At 36.8% G+C, this 16,641-nt stretch overlaps 1 protein-coding gene across 2 annotated transcripts in view; it reads right to left on the minus strand.

Annotated features, from left to right (window-relative positions):
* The window catches only part of TMTC2 (transmembrane O-mannosyltransferase targeting cadherins 2), a 235,075-nt gene that overhangs the window by 46,197 nt on the left and 172,237 nt on the right, over nucleotides 1–16,641 (minus strand). For both annotated transcript variants that reach the window (XM_041474412.1, XM_041474411.1), the window contains one exon: nucleotides 11,245–11,366. In XM_041474412.1, coding sequence (XP_041330346.1) covers nucleotides 11,245–11,366 — 122 coding nt within the window. The remainder of the gene's footprint in view (nucleotides 1–11,244; nucleotides 11,367–16,641) is intronic.

Raw genomic sequence — 16,641 nt, forward strand, 5'->3', positions numbered from 1 at the left:
AACTGTAAGGCCACAAACATTTGTCAAACATGATTAATTTTTATTTACTGGAATCACCAAAAATACATGACTGCTCTACTCCTTTTGGCACTTTCCAAATGGCATACTGCACTCAAGTTCAGGCTAGTCAGGAGACCTACAATACACAATGATGACAGGTGCCAGCACATGTAACATCAAAAGAACTGTGCTGTTTACAGGCTCCAATGGTCATTTCACAGATAAAGGGAAGAAAAAGTTTAATTATATCAACCAAGACATAAAGTTAACTGATTAAAAACAATCAGCAAAAGCTCCATTTGTTCACGTTTGCCATCACTTTCTTTATCCACATTTGTCAAAAATTATTTTAAAAAATAAATAAAAGTGTTTTCTTGCAGACTGGCATTATGAGGAACCTTGCATCACACCAGCTAAAATGTCCTCTTTAATGCAGTCTGCTACTAAAATGTCAATACCTCAGCATAGATTTAATACACACTAGTCTTTGTGTCAAAATATGTAAAATACAACCACTTGACAGAATCAGGCTATTTCACAATTAAAACTTAGTATTTATCAACTTTTTTTTTCAATTATCGAATCAATATACATCTTAACTAGCCAACGGAATGCAGACACTGCAGTTTGCTTGACAACAATCCTATCATTGTCCCTTTCCCACTGTATGTTGTCAGTGTTAAATAAAACAGATGGTGTAAGGGAACAAAATTATAACTATTAAAGAAAATCCAAATAATTGTTTAAACAGCTGAAAAATACTGATTTGGGGCAGGAAGGTACTTGGTGTGCATGCTCACTGTTACATGTATTGACCCATACCAAGGCAGGAGTTGAGAGCCACTGGTAACCTCCCAGTTTCTAGCAGCGGGGTTTGCAGTCATACATGCACAATGACATGCTCTGTCAATTTTACAAAGAAAAAAAATTAAGTTTACAATGGCAGACTTTATGATAGCAGACTTATTTGAAGGATAAAGAAGTTATTAATACATTTTAATGAAAATACTTGACAGCCCTGAGGATGAATAATGGGATACAAAGTACCTTTCTGCTCTTGGTCACCAGTTTACATACAGTCCAGGTCAGTAGCTAATGGAAAGGTGCTCTGTGACAGCTACTGGTCTGCTCTGGGGAAATGAGTGGGTGGTCCCAGCCCAAGCCCTAATGGAGATCCTCTGCACAGACACTCTGGCATACTTATGGCTTTTCAGTGCAGAGACTAACAAGACTGAATCATAAAACATCAATGCCAATCTCCTTGCTGAAGAAAAGAACTTGAATATGATGAAGACACTTTAATAATTTATTTGGAACACTGGCTGATATTTGCCTTACTGGATCTGGACCTAGAGCATATAATGAGGACAAGCTTCCTGGAGTTTTCCATTAATAAAGAAAACATCAATCCCCCTCTCCCCTGTCTCATGCCCAAATATAGATGAAACGCCCCTGCTTACCATCTTCCAGCAACACCAACAAATTAAAAATGAAAAAAAAAAATAAAGTGCAGGTAAGTAATACAGGGCTCTTATAACCTAACACTTAAGTTGTCCTGGTTTTCAGAAATACATCACTCTCCACAAATCACACAACTCTAAATCAGAATGGCTGGGTGCTTGCAGTTTTGGAAGACAAACTGTTAACTGTTTAAATATGATTTCAGGAGCTTTTTAAGACCAGTTCTTTGCAGTTGACCGCAAGAGGTTTTTTGTTTTGTTGCTTGCTTCTTCCCTAGAGACCAAAACAATGTATCTGTGCTTGCTAATACGGTCAGACAAACAGCTTTCATACAAATGAAATATAAATGACTGTTAAGATCACCAGAACAACTGAAAGAAAGTCAGCTAAGGGCAGTGCATTCATTAGTAGAAGACTGTATTTATCCTTAGAATATTAAAAAGCTGAGGACAAAACTAGCATTTCGATATCCACCCCAATTTTTTTTTCCTCACTTTTCTTGTTAACTGTGCCAAATTTATGTTGAGGCAGCTGTTGTACTTCAGGCTGCTGGAGGCCCAGGGACCCTGCAATGGCAGTAAAACTGGGAAAGACTAATACAGCTGAGCAGCTCTGAATAACCCTCCTGTGGAAACTATGATGACACAGTGGCAACCAGTAAGGTGGTTCAACAAATTAGGTGGTCTCTGCAATCTGAACCAACATATATTCAACATAAATATTCATCATTCTTCAATACTTAGGAGGGTTTCACCAGCAGGACACAGACTTTATTCTTCAATATAGTTTTACCAACTTTAACTGGTAATAATGTGATTGCATAAAGAACTTAATTTATGCTACAAATGCAGTTGACTGTCACTCTTCACATCTGTTACTTTTTTTTTTGGCAAGCATTCACATTTTTAATAAAACAGATTGAATTATGAAAAGATTTATTAATGGAAGTTTGATTAAAATGTGCACACTGAATAGAGAAAAACAAGTATTATGTTACATGATTTTTTTCTTCCTCTCTAGAACACTTTAAACACAGACTATTCAGTGATAGCAAAAAAGTCTGAACTGAACCAGTGACTTCCTTTCTATGTTTCTTTAAGTTATTGCAGACCTACATATCCTGTTTCATAACCAGTTCCTTTTGCTTCACAAAAGTTGTGAGGCAAAACACAACTTAAATGGTGTGATACTGAGTAAATGAATAATAAATTCTTCAAAAACTTTTACTTAGCTGGACTAATGAAACAGGAACTGTTTGCAGTTGCACCTTACAACGATGTCATTGACATAGGCAAGCTCTCCACCCCAGGTCTGAATATTAGTAGTTCAAAAACAACTTTAATATCTAGCATTTAGTAGCTAAAAGGATTCTTCTTTTTTCCTTCATTTTGCTGTTATTTCTACAACTCTTTCCTCTTCAGTCTGAACTATAATATAAATACCTTGTGCCATAATTTGTATGTGAAATGCTAGACCAACCGAAATATACAGAACATGGATTATTAACATCAAAGGTCTAAAATTTATCTCAGTTTCTATACTTCCTGTGCATTAAGGAGACAAATCCTGCCTTTTCATCTCATCTTTATTAAAATAAAATAATAACAACCAAACATGGCAGAGAAGCCATCTCAGCGTATGGGAGCATGAACTGGACTACTATGGAGGAAATTAGACTATAAATCTTTATCTACCAATTTAAAGTAATTCGCCATTTATTAAATTTTATAATAAATGTGGAGCAATTTTTCTTGTTATTGTCCAGTGTGACACATCCACATAACTTGGTCACTGAGGTCATGACTAACATTCTCTTTCCCAGTCCTCTCACTGGACCAGGGCCCTCACATGCACAATCCAGTACATTGCATACTGCATGCATAACCCCGTACATAACCTAGCTGATTTTTGAAAGTAAGCCTTGGTAGAATCAGTAACATACAACCTCTTCTTTTAGTTTCATCTTCTATTTGCACCTTTAGTGGCTCACTTCCATCTTAATATATAACATTAGCCCTCCTTCAAACACATGCAGATTTTTGTTGAGTAAAATTCCATTTACTAGATTCACTGAGACACTACTAAGTCAGTGTGATTCTTCTATGAGCCAAGGTTAATTAAGAGAATCGTAACATAAACTGTTTTCTTGAGTATACATCTGCAATGATAATTAAAGGCGTGATAACCAGAGGGTTGAGATTGAAGCAGTGCCCATTGACTTTGGTGGGAATCTACTGGACCTTGGAATTTTGGAATGTGACACAACTGCATATGAACTGACACATAGAAAAAATCAAAGAAATCAAAGCACAACTCAAAACTTTACTGGCTTAGGACATGATTGAGACACTATTAAAGTGACATTTTCTTCAAGTATTACATATCAAATTAATCAATAATATATTAAAGCTAATAGACATCCATTTTCTTGGTTTATGCATCTCCTATCACCAAAATCTTTCTTGTTCTATTAAAGTATTCAAAACAATATAGAAAAGAAATGTAGGCATAAATTTTTTCCCCTTGAAGGAGTTTTTATTCAGTTGTTCTGTTGTGGTGGGGTTTTTTATTTGGTCATATTTTTAAATAGTGTATCTATTTTTAGTGTTTATTTTAGGATAACTTGAAGTCTAGAAGGAATTTACCTCATTACATCACTGTTGAAAACAAGAAATATTGTGTAAAGTCTTAAGTAAACTTTTAAAGAGCTGATTTCATTCTATACCTTGTGATTTATTTACTGTCTAGACCCCTATTGAAATATCCACTTCAGTCATTAAGCTTTGACCATTTTGTATCACAAATATGCAATGAAATGTGAAGTAAATTTCCAGGTTAGTCCCTTTCTTTTCTGTTCGGTCTGAAACCACATTTTATATTTTCTGATAAAGAAATTATTAATATCTACTTATATTTCATAAGTCAGTCGGTAGAACGTAAATTCAGTATTTTCACATGCTGTTCTCACTGAGTCCTATGAATTGCTTCTAAGCTAAATTTGGCTTATTTTTCCACAATTACTGACAAAATTACTATGCACAGGGTAAGTACAACAGCTTTATTCAACCATGTAATAAAACAAAAAAGATCTCTCTTTTGGTGGGTTAGAACCAGATGATTTTTAAGGTTGCTTCCAAACCCAAAGCAGCCTGTGATTTTTTTTCATGAAAGCAGTTCATTCTGTGTCAGTGATGTTCTCTGCAACAAGCTTTAAATTTATGTTGAGTAAAGTGAGAAGTTTAGGGCTCCCTCTTTCCTGTCTACAGGAAGTTAGAAACATGATACCGAAGATGAGATCCCTAAAGGAGGTTAGTGAGGGGTTATGTGCCTAAATACCTGTTCCAGAGTCATTTATGAACTAGACAGATACGGTATATTTAAATGAAAATATTCTGCTTTACAATTAATTCTATTTCAGCTGGCATGCAGCCTAACACATGTCCTAAGGGGACTGGAAAGCATATCTATGGATTCAAAACTTCTGGCACGCAGCCAGCCTCTGAGGAAATATGAGCTCAATAGATGTCAGCTATTGAAATTTCTGTAGTTCGGAAATCCTGTCATTCAGACTGGACGTGTTAAAGCTCCAGATACACCAGATAACCAAACCTTTAAAAAGAGTTCATAGTTCTGAGTCAGTTAACCTGATTTTCTCCACTAAAAAGGAAACCCCTTCCTTCTAGCCACTACCAGTGAATTGCTTGTAAGCTGGAAACAAAAATGGAAACAACTCACATTCTGCAAACTCAGAACTAAATACAAACTGTGCACATATCAGTTTTAACCCTCAAGAGATTTCAAGTGTCAAGAAAGCTCACAGTGTCTATACCAGGCTCCAAAGACTAAATGAATACAAGACAGAAAAGCAGTAGTGGCTATTGCTTGGCTTAACGTGATTTCTCAGGTAAGGCATTCTCATGGATTCAATGTCATTTTTATATTATCATGCTGTGACTTTAACTGAAATACCCAATTTTCATTAAAAAAAGAATCTTCCTAGAAGCAGTACTAACAGCCAAGGGATACAGTTTCCCAAAATGAAATAACTAAGAGCTTTGCTGATCTAATTAAATTTACCTGTTCAGAAAATGCCTTTTCACTAATTAAAGATTTCTCTATATGGAGGCATTTATTGCCCCCCTAAGTATTACTGAAAATATTTTTGTTTGCTTTAAAGGAGTTAATTACTAAAAGAAGAAACTGTTCTAGAAGATCATGACTAGATTTAACAGAGCATTGCAATTGCTATGTCTTAAAGATAGTCACAATTCTTTTGACATCATGACTGTTCTCCCTCATTCCTGCTTTCTTCCCATTTGTATAAATTTAGAGAGACAGAAAAAAAGTAGCAATGATCCAGTGACATTAAAGATGACAATATGACAGATTTTTCCAACAGGAATGCAAATTTCCTTTCTGTGCTGAAACACCAGCAGCAAGTAATTACACGAACTGTAAATGTTGAATTAGTCTATTCATCTACACCATTCTCCTTCTCCCCTGCTGTCCCATTCTTTTCTTTTTTCCTATTTTCCATTTATTTCTACATTTTCATTTATTTATATTTATTTTGAGATGACAGTCAAGCACTACACCAATTACTGAATACAGTAGGGTATTTGATAGCAACACTCTGAGTAATTTCACAACTAACCAAAAATGGCAGATATCTCACTGGCTTTCTGTTTGTCAAAAGCATAAGCAACAATCAACTGCAGGAAAAATGCAGTCACTCACTGAGGAGCAATTATCTCAAAGCTTAAGAAAAGTACTAAACTTCAACGTTGATACTTGAATGTCACAATCCTGTTACTTTTATATTAATACAAAACACTGCCTGTCTCTATCATGTCTATGACTGCCTTTTCCCAATCCCCATTTGAAGAAAACACTTCAAAATAAAATATTTTATGTTACAGGGCATCTTCTAGGATGATTATTGCTGAATTTAATAGTTGGAGCTCCAGCAGTAAAGTAAATTTTTCTTACAGAATTTTGGGTGATTTTCCAAGCCAGTCAAAAACAGGAGATTAACAGTGCTGTGTGGAGCCATGTAAAATGCAAGAAAACACTGTGCATTTTCTTCCAGAGAAATATAGCAAAGCCTGCAATTCCTAGACGTGACGCACAAAATATGAGGCTGACCCTAAGTATTTTAGCAATTAGAGCCATTTCTGCAAACTATGCAGGGCTCAACTTCACTCAAAACAGACAAGATAAAACTTGAAAACATTTATTTGTAATTGAAATAAAGCTTCTCAGAACTAGCATGCTACTGTAACAACAAGCCACTGACTGATGGCAGAGGCCAGACATTAGGAGGGAGTGTTTCTTAGTCTTCTCTTTAGGACTACTAAAGTGAGAGGAAGAAAAAAAAATTAAAAGTCTTACTTGCAAATGATTATTTTAGCAAGACAACCAATGACTTCTCTTCTAGAAGGTCTGCTCATATAATGGAAAACAAATTACAATACATGCTCAAGGCATCACCTGGCACTGTCATTTTTGACAGACTCATTTTTATCCTAAAGCTGAGAGCCTTGCAATTTTAAAGTCTTTCAAAAAATTATGCTTTTCTTTGTAATGCAGAAATAGACTACCTAAGCAAGAGGTAAGAACCAGATGCTGTGGTACGAAGCTACCAGAAGATTGGCTCTGTTAACTAACATGTTACATTGAAAAATAAATTTCTCACTATTTAAGCAGTTTAACAAGTTACAGGTATGAAAAGCACATAAAGCTAAAGCACTACAGTTCTAAATACCTACAGGTCATTTCAAAAATATAAAAAAGGACAAACCTAAGCCCCAGACAACTGGCTATTTTCCAATTATTCTAGTAACTGAGCTACTAATCATGATTTTTCAACCAACAAATTATGCTGTCCTAACATATTTTCAAGAAAATTGTAGCTTAGTGAGCTGTAATTCTTAGATATAAACATATAACATGAACTAATATAGGAGCTAGGAATTTCTTGTAACTTGTAACAGGTAGGTAACAAGACTGTAAATTCATTAGCTATTCCTCTGGAACTATTAAGTTGGTCTGGTCTTCCTGCATATACAGCAGCATGCCCAAGTCCTTCTGGACATTACTTGTATCTTTTCCAGCCTAAATGACTCTCTGATTCTATGTGATGGTGCTTGCAGTAAGCATTAATACTGAGAAGGCAGAAAAGCTGAGGTTAAAATTAATCCACTTCACTGGAATCAAAGTAAGGAAGTAAAACATACCTGAATTTGTGAATTTTACAGGTCTGACTTTACTGCTAGGGGGTTTTATATTAGAATTGCCTTTGGCTGGAATTTAGGAACTTGTCTGGAAATTACCTCCTCTCCTCCCTTACACCCCAATTCCACTGACAGAGAAATTTCCCATCTATATTAGCACCTACATCCACCCTTCACTACATCAGTGATCTCACATTTCTCTCCTAGAAAAGAAACACAGAGAAGTGTTACTAACAGTTTTGTCTCAGTACCTATATTCAGAAACAGGTTTGTAAAAAGTTCAATGGTTTGATTCCAACAGAAGACAGCAAAGAAGCCTCTAACACATCTCTAACATCCAAAAACTAACTGAAGTAGGCTTTTCTCTTTCCTAAATCTACAGGCTGTGAGAAAATTATCATTAATCCTAGTTGCAAAATATAACAGAAGAATAAATCACAGTGGTAGCTCACGTTGGGATTAGGCTGAAATACCTATGCCAAAGGATACAGCTCTAATCTGAATCCCAAGGAAGTTTATGAAGACTTCCAGGAAGCATGTCAGTTACAGCAATTATGTATTTGCAATGGGAACTAATACTAGGACAGGTCAGTACACCAGAAACTGGACAAAATTCCTTTTGTGAATTACTGAACAGACAGTAACCTGCAAAACTGATTGAATGACCAAAATGGAGACAAAAATCACATATTTTACTGCCAAATCTCTTCATCCATTTTTGTGTTGAATATTTTTTCAGACCTGTAGCTCAAAGAACTAATTGGAATTAATGCCAATTTTCAACAGATCAAAGATAAGGGCACTTTATTTTTCATTAATGAAGTAACCATCAGAAAAATATTGTGCCATCTGTAAATGCTTTGTCATCATAATGTTCCTTGATATATGTTTATGAAATCCTGAAAGTCAACAGGATATCAGCACCATCTTTTCAGCTTATACTGCTGCCAATAGAACGGACATCAACCCGATCTGTACATATTGCCATGAATATGAGAAGCAACAGTAATAAAGACAAAAGGGTCAAGAGATAATAACAAATGTGAGGAGAACAGACTACAATTATGGCACAGAGTAAGTATAGGAAAGCAAGTGTGTGTTGAGAAAGGAAAGGTATTTTATTTCCTATCACAGTGCAGTATTCAGTGTTCTAAGCTGTATACAGTTTTTCTCCTTGATGAGACATGTTCTTCCACAAACACAGCTCAGATGCTCAAGGCACAATCCACACCACACATATCTTCCATTTATACCCCCAGAGAAATGCAAACAGTTCAATTCTACTACAAGGACTCAGGCAGACTTTTCATTGCTTCCTTCTAAAAACTGGGATAATAACACCAAATTTTAATCTTATATCTGCACTTTCATAATGAGGAGACAGAATTTTAAAAAAAAAATCAAGTAGTGGCTCACAATGTTTGTACACTTCTGGGATTTGGGGATTTTGTTATTTTGAAGAAAACTGTGAGACCTGTTTCCCAGAATTACTGCAAGACTTTCCCTAACAGACCTCATATTTCACACACTCAGCGGTCAAAAAAATTAACCAGAGAGCTACTGGGGTAGGGGGGTGTGTGTAACAAAAAACCAAACAAACAAAAAGAAATTTGGATTTTATTAAGAAAACTCTTTGCTTCCTTTCCTGGCCAGGACAGGGTTAATTTTTGCTGTATCCAGGAGGAGGCATGGCCAGGACTCAGAGGTTGTTCTATACCACCTCCCCATCCAGGAAAGGGGGAACGGAGTCACTTCTGGATCGAGGAGCATGGTGGCACAGTCGGGTATTGCCGGGGGTTTCTGAGTTGTGAGCATCCCCATGTAAATCGTTCGCCTCTCTGGAACACTTTGTTATTAATATTGTTGCTCTTACTATTTATTTTCTTGTTTTATTACTGTTTGTAGTAAATTGTTCTTGTTTCAGCCCATGATCTTTACCTTTTGTGCCTCCAATTCTACTCTCCAGCCTGCTGCAGCAGAAGGGAGAGGGAGTAGTGAGAGAACAGCATGTGGTTTGGAGTGTTACAGTGGGAACACTAAATTGGGAAATACTATTCCTAAACCACAACACCTCCCCACAGCAATTCCAATAAATTAGCACTTTTGTGTCAAAGATCTCCTAAGAAGCCAATAACACTGACTTTCTGCTATTATTCTTAGGTACTATATACAAAGATATCTGCTAGAAAAGCAGAATAAATATAAATAAGGAAATCTTCCTGTACAACCTATTTGTAGTTCTACTCTAGAAGAAGGTAAACAGCGGGTGCATGTATTTGTCAATATCCCAGCAATTTTAACAGTAACTGGGAATTGTTAAAAAAAAAAAAAAAAAAGCCTTTCCAGGATGTGGACTGACTGGACTGACAGGCAGTGGGGATATGACTCTACCACCTAGACTTCCATTACAAGTTAAAACCTTCCCTTTCAGGCAACTTTTAATAAAACTCTGCATTTAAAATTACATGGTAACACAGACCAATTTTTAAATCTTTCAAACTATGTTGTCACCTGTTACTCATACAGAAAACTTGTGTTGTAATTCCTTCCTCTTTTCCAAATTCAGACACTTTTAACAGTAATGGATCTCTTGAAATTAATCATGTTGTGTTCCACTGTGTTGTTTTCCACAATAAAAGACATTTTTTGCTTGAAGACTGGACAGCACAATCAAGACCATAGCAAAATCTTATCACCAGGTGAATAGCTGAGAAACTTTCAGTGGAGGAATGTTCAGACTTAGGCACAAGGACTCAAGAACCATACAGAGGTGTATCAGTAGAGCACAGAAAGCAAATACGAACCCACTAAGGTAAACAAGGAAAGCAAACGTAAATAGATAAAAATGAAAGAAAAATGGGAAGGAGAAACGAAAAACAAATGAAAGACAGTTTTAAAACAGAATTATTTGAATTAATAAAATAGAAATTAATTTCATCTTCAAATGTGTGAACATCAAGGAGGGACTGGCACTTTGCTATAACTATCATACGGGGTTAGTTTAGCTGGAGCTACAAGCACACCTGCAGTCAAAAGTTAAGTAAATTTTACAGAAATAAGTCCAACTCTTCTGGCTTTTTAGAACTAGCTCTTAATAGTTGAGTAATTCCTTTCACATGTTCAAAGAGATACACCTAAAGTAAATTCAAAGCATGAGATGTTATTCACAAAGTATAGGCGACACCCAGCCATAGGCTGCTCCAACAACCCTGAGTCAAACACTGAATACCTTAATTCCATTACTTGTCATCCAAAGAACTTTAATAAAGGCTTTATCAAGAGAACTACTCACTGTGCATTACAAAGTTTCTGTGCCATTACAACTGGTTTTTTTCCAGCACAGAGTTGGTACTACCTCAAAAATAGTTGCAGTGTCTCAGAAAAAAAGAAAAACCAAACTAATGCTTTCAAAGTCCTTAATTAAAAGGAATAACTGAAACAGTGTGACAAACAAGGCAATAAGAATTTTCAGTACAAAGCCTTCCCATTCCTTCACCTAACCTAGTGAAAGGACCTGAGACCACTCCCCAGGAGGTGCTGACAAACTCACCGTCAGAGCCAGCAGCTTTCCATAGGTGAGGTGGGCTGGGATGTGGTCGCTCTTGGATCGCAGTGACTCCACATACCAGTGCTCTGCTTCGGGCAGCCGGCTCATTCTCATATAGGCTTCTCCTGCAGGGTCAAACAAACGCTAGTGAGAACGCCACAAACTTCTCAAGGTTTCCATAATTTCTTTATCTCTATGTTTTAAATGTGCAGAGAGCTAGAAAAAGGCGAAGTGATTTGAACACTTGCAACCACACCCACAAAGAAAAAGCCTTGGAGAAACTTGAGTGAGGAGATTAAGTTAAAGCCTTATTAGGGCTAAAATAGCATAGCTGAGATGAAAACTATTGTTGGAAAAGAATTGTCAGAGAGAGCACCACCTCTCAAGCTTTAGTCAAAAGTCTCAAAGTAACAGAAATCTAACCCCATCTACTTTAGAAAAGCTACTTCTTTTCCATCGCTCTACATTGCAAAGCATGGAATAGCAGGGAGAACATGGAAAATGTTTGCATTTAATCATAATAACTCAAGAACCAAAAACTAGGGAAGTTTAAGAAAACAGTCCTGAATGTATATTGATGGGAGGAGCAAGACATTAAAAACCTAATCCCTGAATGTAGCTATATTTGGTCATCTGCCACAACTTGTTTAAATTAAAACATAGCATCCATTAGTTTAAAATTGCTAATCTTATGAACTCACATACAAAACAACTGACACTGGACATTTTTCAAGGTGAAATCCTTTACAATGAGAGGCTGAGGCAGGGAATGTTGAAGAACAATATATGAATGGGATGTTATATGTTTTTATATATATTATATATTAGTGTTAGATAACTGTAGCCATGAAGTTTCTGAGAAAGAGTTTTGTATGCACAGCAAGAAAGTCTCTTTCTTCAAGAAGGAAACAAATTTCTCAAAGGTTGGAAACAATCAATATGAAGCGAGTATGTAGTGGTGAAGAACAACAGCTTTCAGATTAACACTCTACACTTACACAGCTCTTTCATGAGGACTCTGGATATAAATGTGCCCTTGCCTAGGTCAATGACAGCCTGAAAATGCCACTTGAAGATTTAGGATTTTATCATCCCAGCAGCTGGTCCATTTCTAATAAATTACTAAGTATCTTCCAAAAATTATGAAGTCAGAGGTTATCAAATACTACTACTGGAGGATCAAGAGACTACACCTGACCCAAGGAAAGATCAGCTAAGGCTGTCTCCAGGTGAGTCATAGCCCCCAGTTCTGCATTACATGGAAATTGGTAACTGTGAAGGTACCAGGGAGACAGAGGAACCAAAATTCTTTAATCAAGATTGAAGCCAACTACCACACCCTCAAAACTTGAAGAAAAAAAGATTCCCAAAGAGGATAAAGAGCTCTTAGCATGGGAGCTACTTTTATCTCTTTATCTTGGATATTTACAGAGGCTATGGAAGATTTTCTTCATGAAAGAAAATTGGACAAGTCAGATTTTTTTTTTTGTCTTTGTCACCAGAGGAGAAGGATCCCAGGCAAAATGTGGCACATCAGTTTAGAGTTTCATGAATTAGGGCATGGTGCAGGCAAAATGACCAAATTTCAGACGACAGATAAAATGAGCATGACAGAGGGACAGAGGTCATGCTAAGCCAAGGTTAAGGGAAACCAGCATGATTGCTAGGAACAAACAGACTTTTTTCAAACAAGCCTGCTGTATTTAGAGGCTTGCATCCCTGTTTGGAAAAAAAGTCTACTTGTTCTAAATCCAAGATCTACATAGCATTCGTACTCAAGCACTGGTCTAGATATCTGATAACACATACAGAAGCACTTAAGTAATTCTGCTGCTGTTTAGGGTCAAAAAGACACAACAATTCACTGCAAAAAAGCCCAGGCTAAATTAAAAAAAAAAAATCCAAACAGGTAAGAAACCCCAAAAGAACATGAATATCAAATTCAGTGACAGTAACATCACACGTGATCTTTTCACTATGTCAGCACTCAAATAGTGACAAATAAGTGATACAACAATACGCTTTATCTTCTCAAAACCAAGTCATTAATTGTTGAAAGGATGGAAGAAGCCAGAAGTCAAGCTATATGCTCCCATCAACTCCTCTCCCTAGCTGCATGCTTTAATGCAGAATGTTTAATTACTTGATGGCATACTATTTTTCCCACAGGCCCCTGCTTCATTAGCATGCAGGAAATGAGGAATCCATATTGTCCTTTTCTTTTCTTCAAGTGGAAAATTCCACCCCAACCTGTTACAGCTTGGCAGAGTTTCAAGTAATTAACAACAAGATGCTTTAAGAGTAATGTAAGCAGCCGTAAGTGATGGAGCTATTATATGTGGGTAGTAAAGTCTGAACGCACTGCCAAATATCAAATGGATCCAAGGTTCTCATCTATTTTTCATGATGGATTTTGATATAAGAAGAGATTAAAAACCTTGGAGTACTTGGAAATTCAATTTTTAATAGCTTTTAAGAGCTCAACTATTTCACAAACTAAACTCCTAAAACTTTGAAGACATTTCTGAGTGGGGAGGAGCTAGAAACAAAGCCACAATGTGTCAATCTAAATATCAAACTGTAAAGAAAGAAACTGTATTCCCCTGAACCTCAGACATGACAACTGGGAGGAGCTGCTGACTTTCTTGAAGGCAGGGAGGTTCTGCAGAGGGACCTCAACAAACCAGAGAGATGGGAGATCACTAACCATACGAAGCTGACAAAAGGCAAGTGCCAGATTCTTCACCTGGGATGAGGCAACCCTAGACAGATTGGGGAATGAAAGGCTGGAAGGCAGTGCTGCATAACGGGTCCTGGTTGATGGCAAGTTGAACATGAGCCAGCAGTGCCCTGGCAGCCAGGAGGGCCAGCCATGTCCTGGGGGGCATCAGGCACAGCATCACCCGCTGGGAAAGGAAGGGATTGTCCCCTCTGCTCTGCACTGGGGTGGCCTCACCTTGAGTGCTGGGAGCAGTTTTGGGTGCCATGATATGAGAAAGATCTTTAACTATTACAGAGTGCCCAACAGAGAACAACGAGGATGGTGAAGAGCCTTGAGAGTAAGCTGCATGAGGAGCAGCTGAGGTCATCCGGACTGTTCAGCCTGGAGGAGACTGAGGGGAGACCTCATGGCAGCTATGACTCCATTTGGAGGACAAAAGGATGGGCAGGCACTGATCTTTCTCTGTGGTGACCAGCGACAGGACCTGAGGGAATGGCCTGAAGTTGTGTTTAGGTAGGATATCAGGAAAAGGTTTTTCATCCAGGGGGTGGTTGGGCACTGAACCAGACTCCCCAGGGCAGGGGTCACAGCACCAACCCTGACAGACACATAAGCAGATTTCTATATTTACTTTAACAATTACTTCTGCAAAATCTTTCGAATCTCATGCTGAAAGTCTGAAAGATCACACACAGACACTTTATTAATAAAACTTGTCAGATCTGTAAAGTTCAACAGCGGTAACAACGACAAAGAAAGAAATTAATGGCAGTGAAAACCTTAAGCTATAAATGGTCAGTTATTGCCAGTCCCTAATCTGTATAAACACAGACATGTGCAGCACTGCCTGCACAATGAGTGGTGGTAATAAATTCAGTAGATGACTGGAGTAAAATGGGACCAATCAGTATTTCAAAACTGTTTCCTGCTTCACAGGGGTTAGTTCAGTTAATATTTTCTGAGTTTTATGAACCCATTTCTTGTCTTATTCTACTAGAAAGCTCATATATTATTAAACTGTAATTCTCATTTACTAATGTAGTGCAAGAAAAGCATTAATATGAAGCTGAAACACCATTTAAAGAAGTGCATACTAAGTTCATTAACATTTCTATTAATACTTTCAAAGAAATTAGAAACAGGACACTTTTAGCTAGATTTTCACCACCAAAATTAAACTCCCTATACTCAAGTGGATTTTATTTGCCACAAAGATAAGGCTACTTACAAAACTACTATTGACCAATAGTATTTTCCCATATTTCCTCAGAATCTTTGGAATTTAAAAATAATCCTTCAAAATAAAATTAAACAAAATCCCACAAGAAAAATAAACTAAACTCCCCACTAAAATCATGCCATGATATTATTCATAATTAAATATATTTGATTAACATAGCCTTAACAATAATTCACATATAATTGATAATAACTAAAACCCCATAACAATCACAATAAACAGGAAATATTTATATTAAATAATAATGCTAATAAAAGATTAGCTTGCTAGCAGCCGCTTTCCCCAAAGGCTAATATTTCACTTGATAATTAAATGGAATGTGTTTGTAAGTAAAATAAACTTTAAAAAAGAACAAAAGATTTTCCAATACATGCCACATATTGTTGAAAAGCAAAATTAGGTAGCGTTTACATGAATGTATGTTACATGGTTCTAGCTTAACATCTCATCTGTTGATTTCATGATTTCTCTGTTTCAGATGCAATTACTCATACCAAGCAAAGGCCATAGGGAGCATGCCAGACTTTCTAATCAGAAAGTACAATAGAACTGCGGATGTAAAAGCACTGTACTTCCACAGGTGTAAGGTACCCATACTTTCAGATTAAGAAGGTATGTCCCTCCAGTGGTTCTCCTTCCAGGACCCCAAAAGAGATTGCTAAAAAGACAACTGAAAAATCATCTCCATAAAGGAGACAATGTAAGGTAAATCTGCCTTTCATCATCCTTATATATGCTAATTATCTGTCCCTCAAATTTTGGGGTCGTAGAACTGTAATATTGAGAACATAAAATTTGACATGGACAAGACATCAGACATCAAAACACAAAGGAAGATGGAGATGCCCTTTGAAAATAAAGATCTCTAACATATACATTCCATCAGGATTTTGATTTTTCCATAATTTCTTTTAATTGGGAGTATAAAAGATTGGACAATAATGGACAGGTCTGTGTCCCTGTGTGTCACAGTATCACAAGGAGTTTGTGTCTTTGATAATGCAACCATGCAGCTTTCTTGTGCAAATTAAGGCTGCAGATGTGCTTATTATAAAAATGCACCTCTCTAGATATATGACTTCCCTCTTTATTCCCTTTGGTACCAGTGCATAAAGTAACATAATAAATCTGGAAGCACATTTTGATGCTATACTGTACTGATGTATAAGATATACTGCAACAGATTAACAGTTATAAATATGCAGTGCATGCACATCTTCCCTGAAACAGCTGAAGCATGTGAACATAGTGAGCATCAAGTTCTGCACAGACTAAGCATATTGTGGGTCATTTTTTTTTCCTTTTACAGAATAATCCCCTTTAAGATTTCAAGGAATGTACTGTATTTTATCAGGGTTTTTGATGGATGGGAGTCAACCCACATTTACCTTGTCTGAACAAATTCTTATAGGCTTTAATTAGCTGAAGCAAAGCCTTA

The sequence above is a fragment of the Pyrgilauda ruficollis genome, unplaced genomic scaffold (assembly GCF_017590135.1).
Source record: "Pyrgilauda ruficollis isolate IOZ18807 unplaced genomic scaffold, ASM1759013v1 scaffold32, whole genome shotgun sequence".
NCBI lineage: Eukaryota > Metazoa > Chordata > Aves > Passeriformes > Passeridae > Pyrgilauda > Pyrgilauda ruficollis.